This window comes from Stegodyphus dumicola, chromosome 1 (assembly GCF_044657685.1).
Source record: "Stegodyphus dumicola isolate Sdum_Otavi_A_Nest chromosome 1, ASM4465768v1".
Classification (NCBI taxonomy): Eukaryota; Metazoa; Arthropoda; class Arachnida; order Araneae; family Eresidae; genus Stegodyphus; species Stegodyphus dumicola.
Window position 1 is genome coordinate 21,076,411 of NC_140768.1, and position 17,898 is coordinate 21,094,308.

General features: G+C 35.3%; 2 protein-coding genes across 3 annotated transcripts in view; one reads left to right on the top strand and one right to left on the bottom strand.

Annotated features, from left to right (window-relative positions):
- LOC118203451 (endosome/lysosome-associated apoptosis and autophagy regulator family member 2-like) overlaps positions 1–17,898 on the top strand; it is a 195,613-nt gene that overhangs the window by 64,857 nt on the left and 112,858 nt on the right. The window lies entirely within an intron of this gene.
- Positions 3,450–3,994, bottom strand: LOC118192526 (large ribosomal subunit protein uL16-like). Its single transcript, XM_035363520.2, has one exon. It carries the CDS (start codon positions 3,992–3,994, stop codon positions 3,491–3,493), a length of 504 nt encoding a protein of 167 aa, XP_035219411.2. The 3' UTR covers positions 3,450–3,490.

Here is a 17,898-nt window from a genome sequence, read left to right on the forward strand (position 1 = left end):
ACTGTCCTTTGACTAGGGGGATTTTCTTTTAACATTAAACAACGTACCTTTACAATAGCCGAAGATGTCCGTTTATTCCTTGGATACTTGTTTGGAAGTTTTGTCCCACTTGAGGATTTGCAAATGCAATTTGACGTTTTCTTCCTTTCTTGTTGATGATATTACCTATCCACGCTTTAGATATCACAAAACCATGACTCTCACATCGTTTTTGGATAACGGAGTATGCCTATTTCTCTTCGGAAAGAGCGTCAATGTAGCCTTAGAACCACTGCTTTGTTAAATTCGCCATTTTGAATAAAAACAAACTTTCAAGCCACAGACGATAATTTTGACTTTTAAAAACATAGTACAATTGCAATTACTTCTTTTGCAACAAACGAATTTTTATTACTGCTTACCGAAATCGTCTAAAAATGCGCGAACAGCCTCTGTAGTTATAACTAGGTGAAAAAATTCAGTTTAATGTGCAGAAGCTTAAAAAATTAAGTTGCAGAGACATTAGGTATTATTTTGGAAGCAGGCAAGATGAAAAATGAGCAATCGCCTTCGCCAGGAATCGAACCACGGACCTCTGGAATACCGGCCCAGCGTGCAGAACCACTACACCACGAAAGCAAGCTAGGAAGGCGGGAGAAATATCTTATATACTCCCCCTTTTAAAGGACGACTGGGGATTTTAGGGAACCCAATCGCCAAATTCTGGATGGGGAGAATCATCACCCACCACCTTTCTAGTTCGGGCACCACTGTAGAGACATTAGGTATTTTTTTGGAAGCAGGTAATATGAAAAATGAACAATCGCCTTCTCCGCGAATCGAACCACGCACCTCTGGAATACCGGCCGAGCGTGCAGAACCACTACACCACGAAGGCACGCAAGGAAGGCGGGAGAAATATCTTATAAACTATAGTGAAAATTTCGATTATCAAAATGAATGTTTAATGTCAGCACGTGAGTTTGATTGTTCTTTTTACAATTAAGCCTATTATTCTTGTAAAACCCACCCTGTAAACTTGTAGCCAGTGTAAAAAATCTCTGAACAGTGGTATTCGATCCGGGCTCCAATCCCGGTGAACATGGGAGTTTACGCAGTTTTCCCTATGTATAGCAGTTTTAAATAAAATGTTTTCTGCAAAAAGAATTCCTCCGTCCAGACAGATAGTAATATATTTAACGTTATTCAAATAATCCAGTCCAATCGTTCTTCTATCAGCAAGAACATATGAACGCGTTTCAAAACCGCAAACTTGATTGTGCTCTGGGATTTCGCCTGTTTGGTCCAGATGTGTTTGCGGTCGTTTAATGTTTCAAAAACAAATGTCGACATACCTTATCCTGGTTTATTTTTGGCTAAGAATAACCATAGGCTGTCTCTTCATTCCAACATTCTTCGTACCATACCGCAAATTACTCTATTTGGAAATGATTATTCTGTGCTCTTCTTTTAGAACTTTAGAAGACTCACGTTTTATATACCACTGTAACGAGGTATCTGAAGCCCCTTTTTGAGATCCATCTGTTTATCATTTTGCATTAGATATCTTCGATTCGAATTTTCCCGAAACGTCAGTTGCCGTTACCAATTTAAGTTTGAAAAATGGGAAGTAGTGTATAGACTCAGTTCTTTCTCATAACATTATTCATAGAGAGAATCTTACAAAATGCTTCAAAACTCGCCGTCCAGATGGGAAACTGGTTAGAGACTTTGCCGTACCGAAGGGGCCAAGTTCGAAGCTTGAAGAAGGCATGGATGTAATTTTTCCGTTTCTCCACGGCAATCTTTTAGGTACCACCAGATCCGGCCGTGGAAGTGGCCAACGCTTATAAATGGCTAAATTCCGCCACTGGGGAGGGGGGGGGGAGAGAAAAGCTTCAAAAGTGTTTTTCCCCCCTGTAATCATTTCTGAAGCTTTTAAAACTTATTTTATAAACTTACAAAATCTAAGCATCTGCATTTCAGTCCTATAAATGGGTTAGGGTGGAGAAAAAAAAAGGAAAGTGGAATTTCTGTAAACATTTCTTCCCGTAAGAACGTCTTCTGTTTTCTCAAATCTACATATATCTATTCTATTTCATTTGAATGTTTTTATTAATATAATATACTACTCCTAGGCTAAGTAATGCCATAATTAATTTAGATAATAATAAAATCCCGGGGACTTAGTTGCCTTTTTTGTAGTTAAGTATGCATTCACTGTAATGCCAGCGATTAAAATACTGCAAAAAATGTAAAGCCTAAGATAACTCAAAGTATTACATTTTTTCGTTACTAAATTATATTTATTTTAAATTTTTTGCATTGATTATCTGATAAATTTATTTGCAGCTATTACCAAGCTGTTCTTATGCCTTCGAAAAAAATTACATATTTGTTTTATTTTATTTATTTATTTGTTTATTTTTTTACGATTTAGTATTTCATTTTTTACGATTTTTTTTATTTAGTATTTGAATTTTTTTTGTTACGATTTAGATTTTTTTTTTTTATTTCGGGGGGGATTTAGTTTTTTAACTTTTTTTACGACTTAGTATTTTAATTTTTTTTACGATTTAGTATTTTAATATTTTTAAAGTATCGAACATAACGTTCACAGCTACCGAAGGATGCTATTCTCACTGAAAAGATTTGAAGATGATATCTCCCAAATTCTGAAACAGAATTAAAAATTTCACTTAGGAAGAAAACTTATCAGTTTCATTGTTCCTTATACTTTTAAATGAATGCTAAAAGAAAATCCATAAAATTCTTTTATAGATTTGCATAGTAAAAGTACATACTTGCTTATTTTCTGTTTAGCATAATGATTCTCTGTAATCAGAGGCCTTTAGCTGTGATTCGTTAAAAGAAATACGAGATCAATATAAGTAGGGAAGGAATATAAGCAAAAGTAATACGAATATATTTTGTGAAATGACTTTTTCACATTTGAAACTTTTTATTACAGATATATTTCCCTAATAAGTTAAAATTACGTAAATAATCTGAAAGACAGTGGTAAGTATTTTTAGTATTTTTTATTTGTGGAAACTGAGGTTGTAGAGACATAAGGTTATTTCGAAGCAGGAAAGATGAAAATTGAGCAATGCCCTCGCCAGGACTCGAATCACGGACCTCTCGAATATGCGTCGAGTGTGCCGACCACTACACCACGAAGGCTTGCTAAGAAGGTGGGAGAAATACCGTATATACTTCCCCTTTTAAAGAGCGACTGGCGTTTTAGGGGTATTGTAACTTATGATCTTTTTTCTTATTCTTATTATTTACATTTTAACAACATCGATAAGTGAAATTTTGCTTACCCTTCTTAATAAATATCCACAGGAACGCTTGGAATTCCTTTTCAATTTTATCACACAGAAGCTTTATTTACATCTATGTACAAGAACTGTATGCTTACATTAGAACATTCATCATGTTTTTTTTTTTTTTTTTTTTTTTTCCAGTACTTATTCAGGACTTTAATTAATTACATATAACTCTTACATTAATCAAGTCCTCTTAATTCTCGCTGCATATCAACCCAAACATCAAAAGGCCCATGGTTGTTATAATAGTGACAATAACATCCATCTGGCTTCAGACGACCATCTGCTCGCATTGCTTCATATTCTTCTTTATCCCACTTTGTAAAACCCCACTTTTTTGAAACAGCAATTTTCTGACGGCCTGGAAATTTAAATTTTGCACGACGAAGGGCTTCAATAACATGTTCCTTATGTTGATCCTTAGCTCTTACAGACATAATCATTTGTCCTATATCTACACGAGCAACTGTTCCTTGAGGTTTCCCAAAAGCTCCTCTCATACCTGTTTGAAGCCTATCCGCTCCAGCACACGACAACATTTTGTTGATTCGAATTACATGAAAAGGATGCAATCGCATTCTTAAATGAAATGAATCTTTTCCACACATCTTTACTAAATATTTATTTGCACAGAAGGGTATCCAATCGACAAATCCTGGTAGTGAAGAATCATCATTCACCATCTTTTAGTTCGGGTGCCACTGCAGATTCATTGTTATTTTTGAAGCAGGAGAGATGAAAAATGAACAACGCCTTCGCCGGGACTCGAACCACGGGCCTCTCGAATACGCGTCGAGGTGCTGACCACTACACCACGAAGGCATGCTAAGAAGGCGGGAGGAATACCTTATAAGGTTACGTTAGACTTTTGACCTTGACAGAAGACAAAATGTAAAAAGCATTGCAGAAATTCATAACTGTAGTGAGGTTTTTATTATTTTGAATAAACTGTTATTTTATGATTTAGACATTTACTGTAACTTCTTCCTTCCGTTTCCCTACCAGAATACAAATTAGTGTAAGAGTATTTAAGCCAAAGTTGTTTGATTGTAAAACACAGCTTGAGACGACTGGAGAGTTAAATCATTTGTGTAGCCTTTGACTACTAGTTTTAGACTACTATTAAATTTGAATTTACCGTTACAGCGATTGAAATAGCCATTCTCAAAAATCTCAACGAATTTACCATAAAATCTGACTTCCAAGCAGCTATTTTAGCCATTGAAAATCCCTTACATTCTTCTCCATTGATTTTCGATATAAATTCTGTTTTTGCCTTAATTCCGAATAACAAATTCACATTTCATGGATCAAAGGGCATAGTGCCCATTTTGGTAATGATCGGACAGATGAACTAGTCACAAATAACAGCCCTTCCATGGCCTCGTTTAAATCTCAAGTAACAAAGTTGCTTCAAAATATTGGCAAGATTTGTGGAATAATTCTTCACAGGGAAGACGCACATATAGTGAAACTTGATCCTCAATGTAAGCTTCGCATCTCTATACTCGAATCCTTCATTAGGCTACTAACTAACAGGACATGGAACCTTCCCCACACATTTCTACGCAAGAAATTGGCCAACTTCAACATCTGTATATATCGGGAACAGGGAACTCCTGATGATTACACATTCTCGTGCCCCTTAACTGAGGAAAATCGCATAAAATTCCCACTAACTGATCTCCTGGTATTCCAAAGGTTTGTTATTAAAGATAAATATTAGCATCCGAAGTTTCAAAAAATTATGCAACGATTCTCTTTCTACAGCCTAGATCTTTGTCAAGTACATGTTCTCATGTTGAATAAATTTAATGAACGCTTACATCCTGTGGATATTTTCAAACGGATTCCACTTGTGAAACTTTATAAATTGTAACAACCTTAACTGTAATACCCCCTGGAATACCTCTTTGTTATTATTATTACAGTTCATTATAACATTGTATTCCCAGTATTCATTATATTTACCTGTTACTTATTACGTTTATTTGTTGTTTTTATTACATCCAAACAGATGTTCTGTTTAATTAGTGAGTTTCAACTTGTATTCAAACTATACTGTATAATTACTATAATCGTTTTATGTCCTAAATCATTATTTTTATTGAATACTGGATGCAGGATGTACGGTGGGATTCCACGATGTACCTTACCAAGTTAACTTTAGCTCCTTTGGAAAGCTTCATTTGCTCATTTTCTCAATATTTCTTTTCAAATTCTTATAAAGCTTGCAATTGTTTTCGAGTTAGTTAGCATGGGAGGGCATTACCAGTTGATCCATGGTACATTCCTGTTGTCCCCCATACGTTCTTTTTGTAGCATCGTCGCAAGTGGCTGGCTGATTTGTAAACACGATGCGTGCATTTATGTTCTAGTTTTGATTTAATAAAAAGGTTCGTTTTAAAACCTTCTTGAGACTTCGAGATTTTTAAGTTTTTTTCAAACGAAGCGATCATTCGCTCCAAGTCTGTTAGGGCATGGCAGCTTATGCTGCCCAAAACGTATCAAACTCTATACTGTATATAGTATGTTACCATGAAAGACCGAAATTGGAGAATATCGACTTTCACCGGAGAATGTCAACATTCACCAAATACGTCGGTGAAAGATTGAATATTGCACTACATTCTTGTACTATATTCGGGCCCTCATCGGTGTATGTCGACAATCACAGATATGCTCTGGTGAAAGTCGAAAAGAGAGGTTATAAAGTGCCATAATAGTTTAAGTTGTTGCAATAAAGAAGATTTGAATCGCATAATTTAGTAAATTTTTTATGACTGTTATTTTATTTTCTCATTTAGAACGTAATTAAGTAAGTTTTTAAGGGAACTCATACACCTTAAACCCCTCATGATCTTCGAATATGTGACTGTTGCAAGAATTGAGGTATTTTATTTACTTTAAAAGCAATTACTTCCAACTTTTTACAGCCGACTACATAATATAGCTGCTTTGGAAAATAGTAACCAGAAAGTTTGTGTTGCCACAAATATTTTTGTAATTTAATCCTCTTTGCGATAAAATATTTTGCCATGTTTCCGCCCTGCGCGCATGATATTTTAAAAATGGCTAACGGTACATACTTGAAATTCGATGGAAGTCTTTATAAGGGCACTATTTTCTAACTGAACCAACAATCTGATGAATATTTTAATATTGAAAGGTTTTATGGACGAAAACATTAAAAATGTTGTTAATAAAATACATTTTATAAACTCAACTCAAAATAAAATAAAAATTTAACATGAAATTTTTATAATTTTAGGTTCACAGTCGTTTCCTAATGTTATAAAAGCTATATATTAAATATGGAATTAAATTATGAAACAGAATGTTTTAAACTGTGCGCGCAAGTTAGAAACATGAAGAAAAATGTTGTCACAAAGCGGATTAAATTATGAAAATATTTGTGAAAACACAAACTTTCTGATAACTATTTCAGAAAGCAGCTATATTATGTAGTCAGCTGTAAAACGTTGGTAGTAATTGCTTTTAAAATAAATAAGTTATCCCAATTTTTGCAACAGTAACCTATTCGAACATCTTATGGGTTTTAAGGTGTACGAGTCCCCTTAACTTCTATTATTTTCCTTTTTGATTTTGAATGTGCTGTGTGCTTTAAGTTCTTATGTTCTTAAGTTCTTATTTTAAGTTTCAAGTGCGTGTTTTCGCGACTGAATGACGGAGAAGAAAATATAATATTGTTATATGTTTAACATTCACCATTAGTACATGGTGAATGTCGACATTGACCGGTGTAAGTCAGAAATAAGAGTATTTGGAAAACACCAAGAGACACTGTAAATGGTGACATTCACCGGTGAAAGTCGACATTCTCCAGATTTCGGTGTTTCACCGTAACATATACACTTCCAAAAATCAGAATCTTCCAAAATGATAAGAGTTTTTTAATTTTAACAAGAGAAAATTCGCTGACGCAGAAATCAATTACAAAGTCTTTACATATACACTGAAGTGACAAACGTCATGGGATAGTAATATGCAAATATACAGATGGCAGTAGTATCGCGTAGAAAATGTATAAATGCGAAGTACTTTGGCAGGACTTTCATTTGTGTTCAAGTTATTCATGTGAAGAGGCTTTGACGTGATTATGGCCTCACGACGAAAATTAACAGACTTTGAACGCGGAATGGTAGTTGGAGCTAGACGCATGGGTCATTCCATTTCGGATATCGTTAGGGAATTCAACATTCCGAGATCCACAGTGTTAAGATTGTGCCGAGAGTATTAATTTCAGGCATAACATCCCACCATGGACAGCGCAATGGCCGACCACCTGCACTTAACGACCGAGACCAGCGACGTCTGCGTAGAGTTGTCAACGTTCACATACAAGCAACACTGCGTCAAATAACCGCAGAAATCAATGTGGGACGTACGAGGGACGTGTCCGATAGGACAGTGCGGCGAAATTTGTCTTCCTTGGGCTATGCCAGCAGAAGACCGGCTCGAGTGCCTTTACTGACAGCACGACATCGCCTGCAGCGACTCTCGTGGGCTCGTGAGCATATCGGTTGGTCCCTAAACGAACGGAAAACCGTGGCGTGGTCAGATGAGTCACGATTTCAGTTGGTAAGAGCTAATGGTAGGGTTCGAGTTTGGCGCAGACCCCACGAAACCATGGACCCAAGTTTTCAACAAGACACTGTTCAAGCTGGTGGTGGTTCCATAATGGTCTGGCTGTTTTTACATGGCATGGACTCGGTTCTATGGTGCAACTGAACCGATCATTGACTGGAAATGGATACCTTCAGCTATTTGGAGATCACTTACAGCCATTCATGGACTTCACGTACTCAAACAACGATGGGATTTTTATGGATGACAATGCGCCATGTCACCGGGCCACAATTGTTCGCGATTGGTTAGAAGAACATTCTGGACAATTCCACCGAACGATCTGGCTACCTAGATCTCCCGACATGAATCCCATCGAAAATTTATGGGACATCATCGAGAGGTCAGTTCGTGCCCAAAACCCTGCACCGTCAACACTTTCACAGTTATGGACGTCTATAGAGGCAGCATGGCTCAATATTCCTTCAGGGGACTTCCAACGACTTGTTGAGTCCATGCCACATCGAGTTGCTGCACTTCGCAGGGCAAAAGGAGGACCGACAAAATATTAGGAGGTATCCCATGACTTTTGTCACTTCAGTGTATATGTATTTACAATAAATAAAATAACACACAATGATTTATAGCTTAAAGGCTAAATAACATAATATTCATCAACTTTTGCGAGGCACGTGGCCCAATGTATAACAATTTATAGAACCTCGTATGAAATTTAGTTAGTAGGAGATAAATTGGAAACACATTGTCACCCTTCTTGAAGCTTAATCTTACATAAATGGCTGCAATTGAAAGAGGCCTAAAGAGGAAAACGAAGCGGGGGGGGGGGGAAATGTACAGACCTGTTAATCCAAAGAAAGTTTCAGTTCGGGTTATTATGATTGTCACAAGATTTTCTTAGAATCAGAAATTAAAAATAAGAAAAGTGGGGGAAAAAGTTAAAATCAACTCAAAGTACTATGAACAGAAAGTTTTACTTCCGATATTTACAGAAGAAATTCCATTTCCTTATTCCATTGACTTACAAGGAGCGACACTTCATCAAGACAAAGCAACAAGTCATACTTCGAAAAGTACCACTGCAATCCTTAAAAAAATGAAGACTGACGTAGGTATTGCATATTAACCAGTTAAACATATTCCTACAAATACTCTGACGTTTTACGTGTTTCATTACTGTGTCTTTGATTTCATGAAAAGAGCTCTTTCTAATCGCAAACCCACCATCACTGATGGACTCTGAGAAGTATTGGGACAGGTATGCAAATCTATACGTCTGGAAATTTTACTAAAAGACCTTCTATCATGAAAATCCCGCTGCAGTCTTATAGCCTAGAAAAAAAGTTATTATATAGAATTTTTTAAAATATTGTTTATATTTTAAATATTAATTAACTCGCCCCAAAATTGTTCTGAAAATGTGTAAATAAACTTTGTACATTAGAGTTTTAAATTATATATACGCGACAGAAAACAGAGAACAAGAATTCCTCGCACTGTAATCAATTGGGGAATTTCTGTTTTAGCTCAAAACTATCCTAACTGAACCCTGTTTCTCTTAGTTATTCTGGAATTTCCGCGTGGAACATATATAGTCTACAAACCTGAAACTTAAATATGCATTACTGACATCTTGCAAGTATTCAATGTATATTCCAATTAAAGTATTTTGAAAAAAATAAAATAAAATAGGAAATTTTGAAGTGTCCGCGATTGTTTTTTCATGTTTAAAATTGTTAGTATCATATTTATGAGTACAGGGTGTCTTAAAAGGTCTTAGCCAAGACTAACATGCTTGTTTGTCATACCATAACAAACAAGATTTACATAGGAACTCGTGTCCGAAAGTGCGAACGGCGACCGCTAGAGGGCAATGTTCGCAGGCGTAGAAGGGCAAAAAGAAAGGATGCGGTAAGAGGTTTTAATATGACTTTTATTAAAGAACATGGTTAAATCATAGAAGATGTTTGAAATTCCATTCGCCAAATTGCATGCTTCACACCATCGACGCAGGTATTCACGGAACCGATTCAAAATGAACTGATGTGTCACGGACAAGGGCTGCTGCTTCCACGATCCTGGCGATGAGATCCATGTCCGATGTTACGGTCATCTCGTACACGATGGACTTTATGTATCCTCACAGGCAGAAATCCAGGGAAGCCAGATCGGGAGATCGCGGAGCCATGCGGCTGGTCCGTCTCTGCCAGTCCAGGGATCAGGATATGTCCCGTCGAGGTGTTCTCGCACAGTTCTGCTAAAATGTACATGCGTTTCATCTTACTGAAACGAGATGTTTCGTTTCGACATCTACTCCCGTACCACAAGTTCTCTGTGCCCTAATGATTAACGTTTCAATTAACACCGATGCGTGGCGTAAGTACGCCCTGGGGAGGTGTTCATCTCAAGACGGTTAGTGTGAAGGAGCGACATTAGTTCTGGCAATGGCGATGTGTTGGTTCCCACACTTAGTCCTGTCCTGTCCTGGAACGTCAACCTTCAGATCCGGCAACACTGTTTCCATAAAATGTCCATAAAGAACAGTTTTGTTAAACCGATTCATCCTTCTCTTGCAACGCCCTCCCCCGAAATGATCACATTTCCCACTCTGCCATAATTCTGCAAGATTTGCCCTTTAGCCCTCGCCATTCGCATTTTCGGACACAAGTTCATATGTAAATCTTGTTTGGCATGGCATGACAGACTAGCATGTTAAGCTTATCAACGACCTTTTGAGACCGCCTGTTTATATAAAAGCTCTGTTATGAAGGCTTTTAGTGGCTTGGTAGTTCGACCCAATATTGAATCTCGTTAAAGGCTAGCTTTTCGTTTTTTTCCCCTCGTGAGTTACGTGAGTACAAACCAGTTTTCCTTAAAAAATCCTCAATGAGGCATTTCTTTACGTAGATATCCCTCGTGAGTTTTGGCACAATCTATTAAATTGTGCCATTATTAATGTATCAGTTGCTCAGAAAATCAAATTGCTATATCCCATACAAAGGAACTTCAAAACATTCCATTCAAACAGCCATTTCTGCTCGCGGAAAAAAAATAGGTATGGGTGGGAATTTTTAATTTACCAATTGCGTTATTTCCTCCTGAAATCTGTATTTATGAATTATCCGAACTTCTTTATGCAACTCTGTCATTTCAGTGTGTGTAGGGGGGATTTTAATATCCGTTCGTTATATTATCAAATTCTCGACTTACTTGAAAAAATATGCCTTAATCAGTTCATCGATATGTAAAATGTAGTAAATCTATTCCGCTTGTTTAAACCCCTATTGATTGAAATACTGCTTTTAAGATAAATTTGAACACAGAATAGCTGAAAGGATTAGATATTGATAAATTGGAATTCCATTTACAAAATAATGGCAAAATGAAATGAATGAACAGTTACTGTTAATATTTTTCTATTCAACTAACCTTCGAAAATCGCCAGGTGCCTCTACGATTGTTTCTGCCTGATTGCTTACTTGTTTTATGATTAAAAAAACTAACTGTAAACCCTTATAATTTTACTCTTTTTAAAGCAACCCAAGAAATAGTTTTAATTGCTATGTCTTAAAGAAAGATTTGGATGTAAAAAGCATAGACTCCAACTACTACGGATTCTCCGTAGTTTCTACGGAAATTCATGAAAAACTACGAGCTACGAAAAGTATGGAAAAAACTACGGATTTTACAGAAACAAGAGCAGGAGAACCAGTACGCAAAACGGAACCAACTAATTCATCCGATGATTGGCTGAATACTCGTGTTATCATATATCACGTGTTGAGTGCGTTACTAGTTTTGAAGAATTAGCCAATCGTAGATCAGTAACTCCAACCGTTAACGACTTATCAATAGTTCCACCCAATTGTCTGTCTCCCAGGTTCCTCGCTGATGCGTGTTTAGGCTGCATTGTGTAGTTTACGGCGAGAGCTTAGCGTGTGTCTTGTGAACTGTGAATCAGGTGAAAGATTTTTAATCATAATGCTGCCTCGAACGAAGAAGCCAAAATTATCAAAGCAGAAGTTTAAAGATTCATATTCTTCAGAATTTCCATGCATTAAAGCGTCCGAAATTTCTGTGAATCACGCACACTGCAGTGTATGCAACAAAGACTTCTCAGTTGCTCATGGCGGAAAAGATGACTGTAAACGGCATGTGTTTTCTCAAAAGCATATAGAACTTGGCACCGTAAAATCTAAAGAAATAACAAATTTCTTAATAAAAGATGATGAAACAGATCCTATAAAAGCCGAATGCTATTTTGTTCGTTTTTAATTGAACATAATCTACCGCTCTCTGTTTCGGATCATTCCAAAGAGCTTTTCAAAGCAATGTTTCCGGATTCTGCCATAGCAAAAAAATTTAGCTGCGGTCATACCAAAACTGCTGCTATTGTGAAAACGCTTGCAGAAAATACTGTTGCTGATATTATAAAATCAGTGTGCAGTACATCATTTTCTCTAAGTACTGATGGAAGTAATGATAACAAACTTTACCCATTGGTTATAACATACTACAGTAAAGAAAAGGGAGTGATAATTACTTCATTGATTTCTATTTTAGAATGCACGAATAATACAGGAGAAGGTATTTTTAATTGTATAAATGAAAACTTTAAAAACAAAGGTTTAGAATGGAAAAATTGCTTATCATTTTCTTCAGATAATGCTAGTAATATGATTGGAAAGTTTAAAGGTGTAGCATCATTTATCGAAATGCATCAACCAAGTATAATCACCCGAGGTTGTCCGTGCCACCTCTTGCATATAGCTGCTAAAAAAGCTACTGAAAAATTAATTGGCTCAGAAATTGAAATGTTGATAATAGATATATATTTTTACTTGGAGAAAAGTTCGAAACGGAAGCATAGCTTCAAAGTTGCTCAACAAATTTTGGGACAGAATGCAAAATCTCATAAAATTTTGAAATATTGCAGTACGAGATGGTTGTCTCTTTTAGAATCTATAACAAGGATTTTGGAACAGTGGGATGCTGTGATAAATTTTTTTGGAGATAAACCAGATAACAGTGAGAATGAAGAAAAGAGATTGCAAAACATTAAAAAAATTTTACAGTCACCGACCACCAAATTGTACTTGTTATTTTTGAAAAATACTTTGCCTTTGTTTATAACAGTAAATGTTAATTTGCAACAACAAGCTCCTTATATACATAAATTGAGAAGAGAACTTTTTGAACTTTTAATGAATTTATTTGTTAGATTCGTAAAACCATCAGTAATTTCTAAAGAAAATGAAGATGTTACTCTAACGTCTATTCCATTTCAGAAGTATAGTAAACAAAAAGAAAATGAAAATTTAGTGATTGGTGCGGAAACAAGACTATATTTAAAAAATGCCAAGTTGAATGAAAGTGAAGTGAAATCATTTTTCAATTCTGTGCGAGCTTTTTTTGTAACTGCATGTTCATATATAATTGATAAATTTCCACTGAGTGATCCATTTCTAAAACATGCTGAAGTTGCTGACATCAACTTGAGAACTGAAGTCTCATTTTCATCTGTTCTTTACTTGATGAATACTTTTCCATCCATTATTGATGAAAAATGTCTTAATCAAGTAGAAATTGAATTTTCCATGTATCAAGTAGATGATTTGAAAGAAATTGTAGATTTGCGTATTGATATAGCATGGGGAGAAATTGCGAAATTAAAAAATATGAATGGGTGTATTAAATACAAAGTATTGCCTTCTGTAATGCTTGCTGTCTTAATAATACCTCATTCAAATGCAGCTTGCGAAAGAATTTTTTCTATTGTTAAAAAAAAAAAATCAGACGGAATTTCGACCAAATTTAGGTCTTAAAACACTTGAAGCAGTCTTGATTGAAAAAATAAATATGCAGGCAAATGAAGAACTGTGTTATAAAAAAACATTCTCAAAATCAGAACTTAAGCTTGCTAAGCATGCTACATATACGAGTAAATCTTTGCATTCATAAATTATGCGTATTTTGTTTAATACTTATATGTATCATTCTTGGTTATTTAAATTTTATTTCCCTGTAGAAATCATATCCAGAATAAAGATATGATTTATAGCTTCTGATTTTTTCTATGATTAGTAGTGATTTGAAGTACTTTTTATTAGTGAATGCTTGAGGAGTTAAAAGAAAATTTCTAATTAAATGTGCATATAATTTACAAGGTATATTTTTAATTATTCAGTTTTATATGTATATGGATTTTAAATGTAATAAAATTGATTACAATTAATTATTAATTTAAAATTAATGAATGGTTAATTACAACATACGCTACGCGCACATTTTCAAAGTTGTAAAAATGTCGTTCGCGCGTTGACTACTGACAAGGTTTGCTGAAGGTTGGAGTCTATGAAAAAGCGAGAAAGAAAGTCATTGAATTGCATATGATGAAACTTAACACCAAATAAGGAACAAAATCCAAATTAATTAAAATTATTAATTAACTTAATAACTTCTAGAGTCTTATATGTTTTGGTAACATAATCTCATGGGCTGTAGAAAGACTGTAGAGGAATCATCCTCGTGTCTTTAACTGTAGGTAGACAAAGTCAGAAGAAGCGTGTAAATAGCCTTATTATTTGATCACAAAGAATTTAATACTTGACTCCACTTGGGTTTACATAAGCCAACACTTCCGACTTAACTTTAAAAAGGTATTGTTGAATTTAAAATACAATATATTTAAACTAGCCTAACGACTCACACGATAAAGTAAACGCGCAGGAAGGCTCTGGCTCGTAGAAGCTGGCGGGACAAGCCTAATGGCTAGAAGCACTCAACGCCACAGAATCTAATCGCTATTAAGTCACGGTAACGTGGCCTCAAACAGGCAGAACACGCTCTAAATTCAACTTGCGCTCCTTTAATCTGGATAAACGCGCGCTGTCTAAAATACATTCTGGCATGAAAAGCATAAGTGAAAAGGAGAACGACAAGAAAATTGCTTTAACTTTAATTAACTGTTAGTCAAAATAAATAAATAAATTTTCACAAACTAATTGGAATCATTCGCCCACCGCTGTCCGAATCAATGAAACTACTGAATATTGGTAATCTTGGGTTCGGTTTTCGCATAAAAGACATCCCGTACGCAGATTTTGTGATTTTCGTATGTGTAATATGAACACAACTGTTTTAGAAAGTCATTTGTAAAATCAGCCCTGCTAAGGGCTTCTCATGCTCTGCCTTTGTCAGTTAGCAAATTAATTACTTAGCCATTAGCTAGCGAAAAAATTACTTTGCCTAACCTTCTCATGCTTTGCCACTAGCAGTTAGTGAATTGGTTACTGAGCCTTTGAGGGGTCAGTAATAATATTTAATCAATCAAAATTAATAGTATCCGAGTCATTAAAGCAACAAATCGTTGAAAATTCTCTCAATTAGCTTCCTGATAGCCAAACGAATTAGTTACAGCAAGTTTCTCTGTTCTTCCTCCTCTAATAATAAACACAGTAGAAAGTTCTTCACGAAGGCATCCATTCTGATAGGCAGGATTAGCCCTGTTGCATTTTAATATAATTAAATAACGTAATCTAATTAATTATTAATGTATTTAAGACAGTTAAATTAGTAAATTATCACAAAATTAATTATAATTATTATCTAATCTAGTAAATCAATTAGTTGTAAATTGATTAATGTTGCTAATTAAGTTAATTAATCAACTAATATCAGATTTATCAGCGTTATTATTTAATTTAGTAAATTTATTTTATTTTATTTATTCGAATTTTTAGCTCAAAATAGTCAGCTAAGTTTGCATTAAATTGAGGAATTGTGGTTGAATCGAATCAATTTATTTTTAGGTATTTAATATCTAATTCTTTAAAACGCAGTCATTATTATAATAATATTCGTTAAAATGTAGTCATCGTAATAATAATATTAGTTAAAATATAGTCATCGTAATAATAATATTCGTTAAAATATAGTTGTTACGGGGAAACACCGAAATCTGGAGAATGTCGACTTTCACCGGTGAATGTCAACATTCACATAGTCTCTTGGTGTATGTCCGAAGTATTTTCCAAATACTCTTATTCTGACTTACACCGGTCAATGTCGACATTCACCATGTACTAATGTTGAACAGATAACAATATTATATTTTCTTCTCCGTCATTCAGTCGCGAATAAACGCACTTGAAATAAGAGCTTAAGAACATGAGAACCTAAAGCACACAATGCATTCAAAATGAGAAAGGAAAATAATAGAAGTTAAAACTTACTTAATTATACAGTACGTTCTAAATGAGAAAATAAAATAACAGTCATAAAAAACTTACTAAATTATGTGATTCAAATCTTATTTATTGCAACAACTTAAACTATTATGGCACTTTATGACCTCTCTTTTCGACTTCCACCAGAGCATATCTGTGATTGTCGACATACACCGGTGAGGGTCCGAATATACAAGAATGTAGTGCAATATTCGATCTTTCACCGATGTATTTGGTGAATGTTAACATTCTCCGGTGAAAGCCGACATTCTCCAATTCCGGTCTTTCACGGTAACATAGTCATTATAATAATAATAATATTCGTTAAAATATAGTCATAACAATAATATTCGTTAAAATGTAGTCAAATTAATTAAGCATGTTTTCTTGTAAGGAATTCCATTCTTTTCCTGTGCACTTCTTTATTTGTATTTCATGAAAATCGGGAAGAATTCATTTTGCCTTATGACCTAATAAATAACTATTCAAACTCTTTTCTTCTTTGGATTTGCGTTTGGTACAACATTCCGAAAGTAATTTTATCCCACGTGCAAATGAAGTCAAACTTAAATGATGGGTTGGTTCATTTTTACAAACATCGAAACAAGGGGGGGGGAACCATCGGTCCGAGCTTCTCACAGTCGATGCGGTCATACCTACAGGAAGCAGGTTGAGCTTGAGATGGAGTTTCCGCTGCCGTTGTTCTCCCTAAGTTCAGGACCTGTAAGTAAACGGAAGCAGGGTGCCTGCCCGGGTATAAAATCCACCTCCTTGATAAAATTCGAACTTCCTGTCTAGCCTTCCTCTCCCTCATGTTTGAGTTATGACTCTGTTTGCTAGTTGACTGCAATGTATTCACACAAACAGAATTTTACATTATGTTTCTCGTGTAAAAACGCTCTGATGCATAACTTGTTGAGTAAGTATGCGGAAATTATTTAGATTTCTAATTAATATCTTACGTAAATTTTGAATACATCTTGTGTTAACACTGGCTAGTCACGTGAATTTGACTTAGCCGAAAACACAGCATACCGTCTCGTTCTATGCTGTTTCTTGGTAAGTCCATAACTGTTCTAGCAAAAAGAGCCTGATAGCATACTTATGTAGAGGTTTTATAGCCAAAATGGTATAATTAGCAGAAGATTCAAAACAGTTTATCCTTCGTGTTTAATGTCATAAAATTTAACTGGAATTAATAGTGCGTAACAATTATAAAACCAGCTTTTTTAAAATTTGGTTTTTATACTTGGTTTTCAAAATTACGATGTCGCAGTTAGAGATATGATATTTCTTGATGTAATTAAGAAGAAGAATGGATTAAAACAACCAGTAGCACATTACAAATTCTGCATTTTATTTACGAACAAATTTCATGTTGTTTAATTACAGCAAAGCCTCGAGGGCTATCTGCCTAAGAGGAGGGATGTCTTCGTGGAGGACTTTCTAAGGGAAACTCGCTCGTATACAAGTTACATATGGGTAAAACCACGAAAACACCCATGCAACCAGCCCGTTCGCGGGACTCGAACCAAACTACCAGTGTTCAGCGACTTTACCGCTCGGCCGCTGGTGGGCCATCCAAATTTAATGAGAGGGGCTAGAAATGTGTCAAACTGGATATTGGTATCGAACAATCATTTAAGTCAGAACATTAATTTGAAAGTCCCTAAATTTTTACTTCCTTGTACGAAGTAGAAGAAGTGTTGTAATCGCAAAAATTTCAGTTATCATATTTCAGCCAAAATATACAT

What these genes read in the sequence shown, in the direction of transcription:
- LOC118192526 (XM_035363520.2), bottom strand. Translation starts at nt 3,994, where the DNA reads ATGGTGAATGATGATTCTTCACTACCAGGATTTGTCGATTGGATACCC.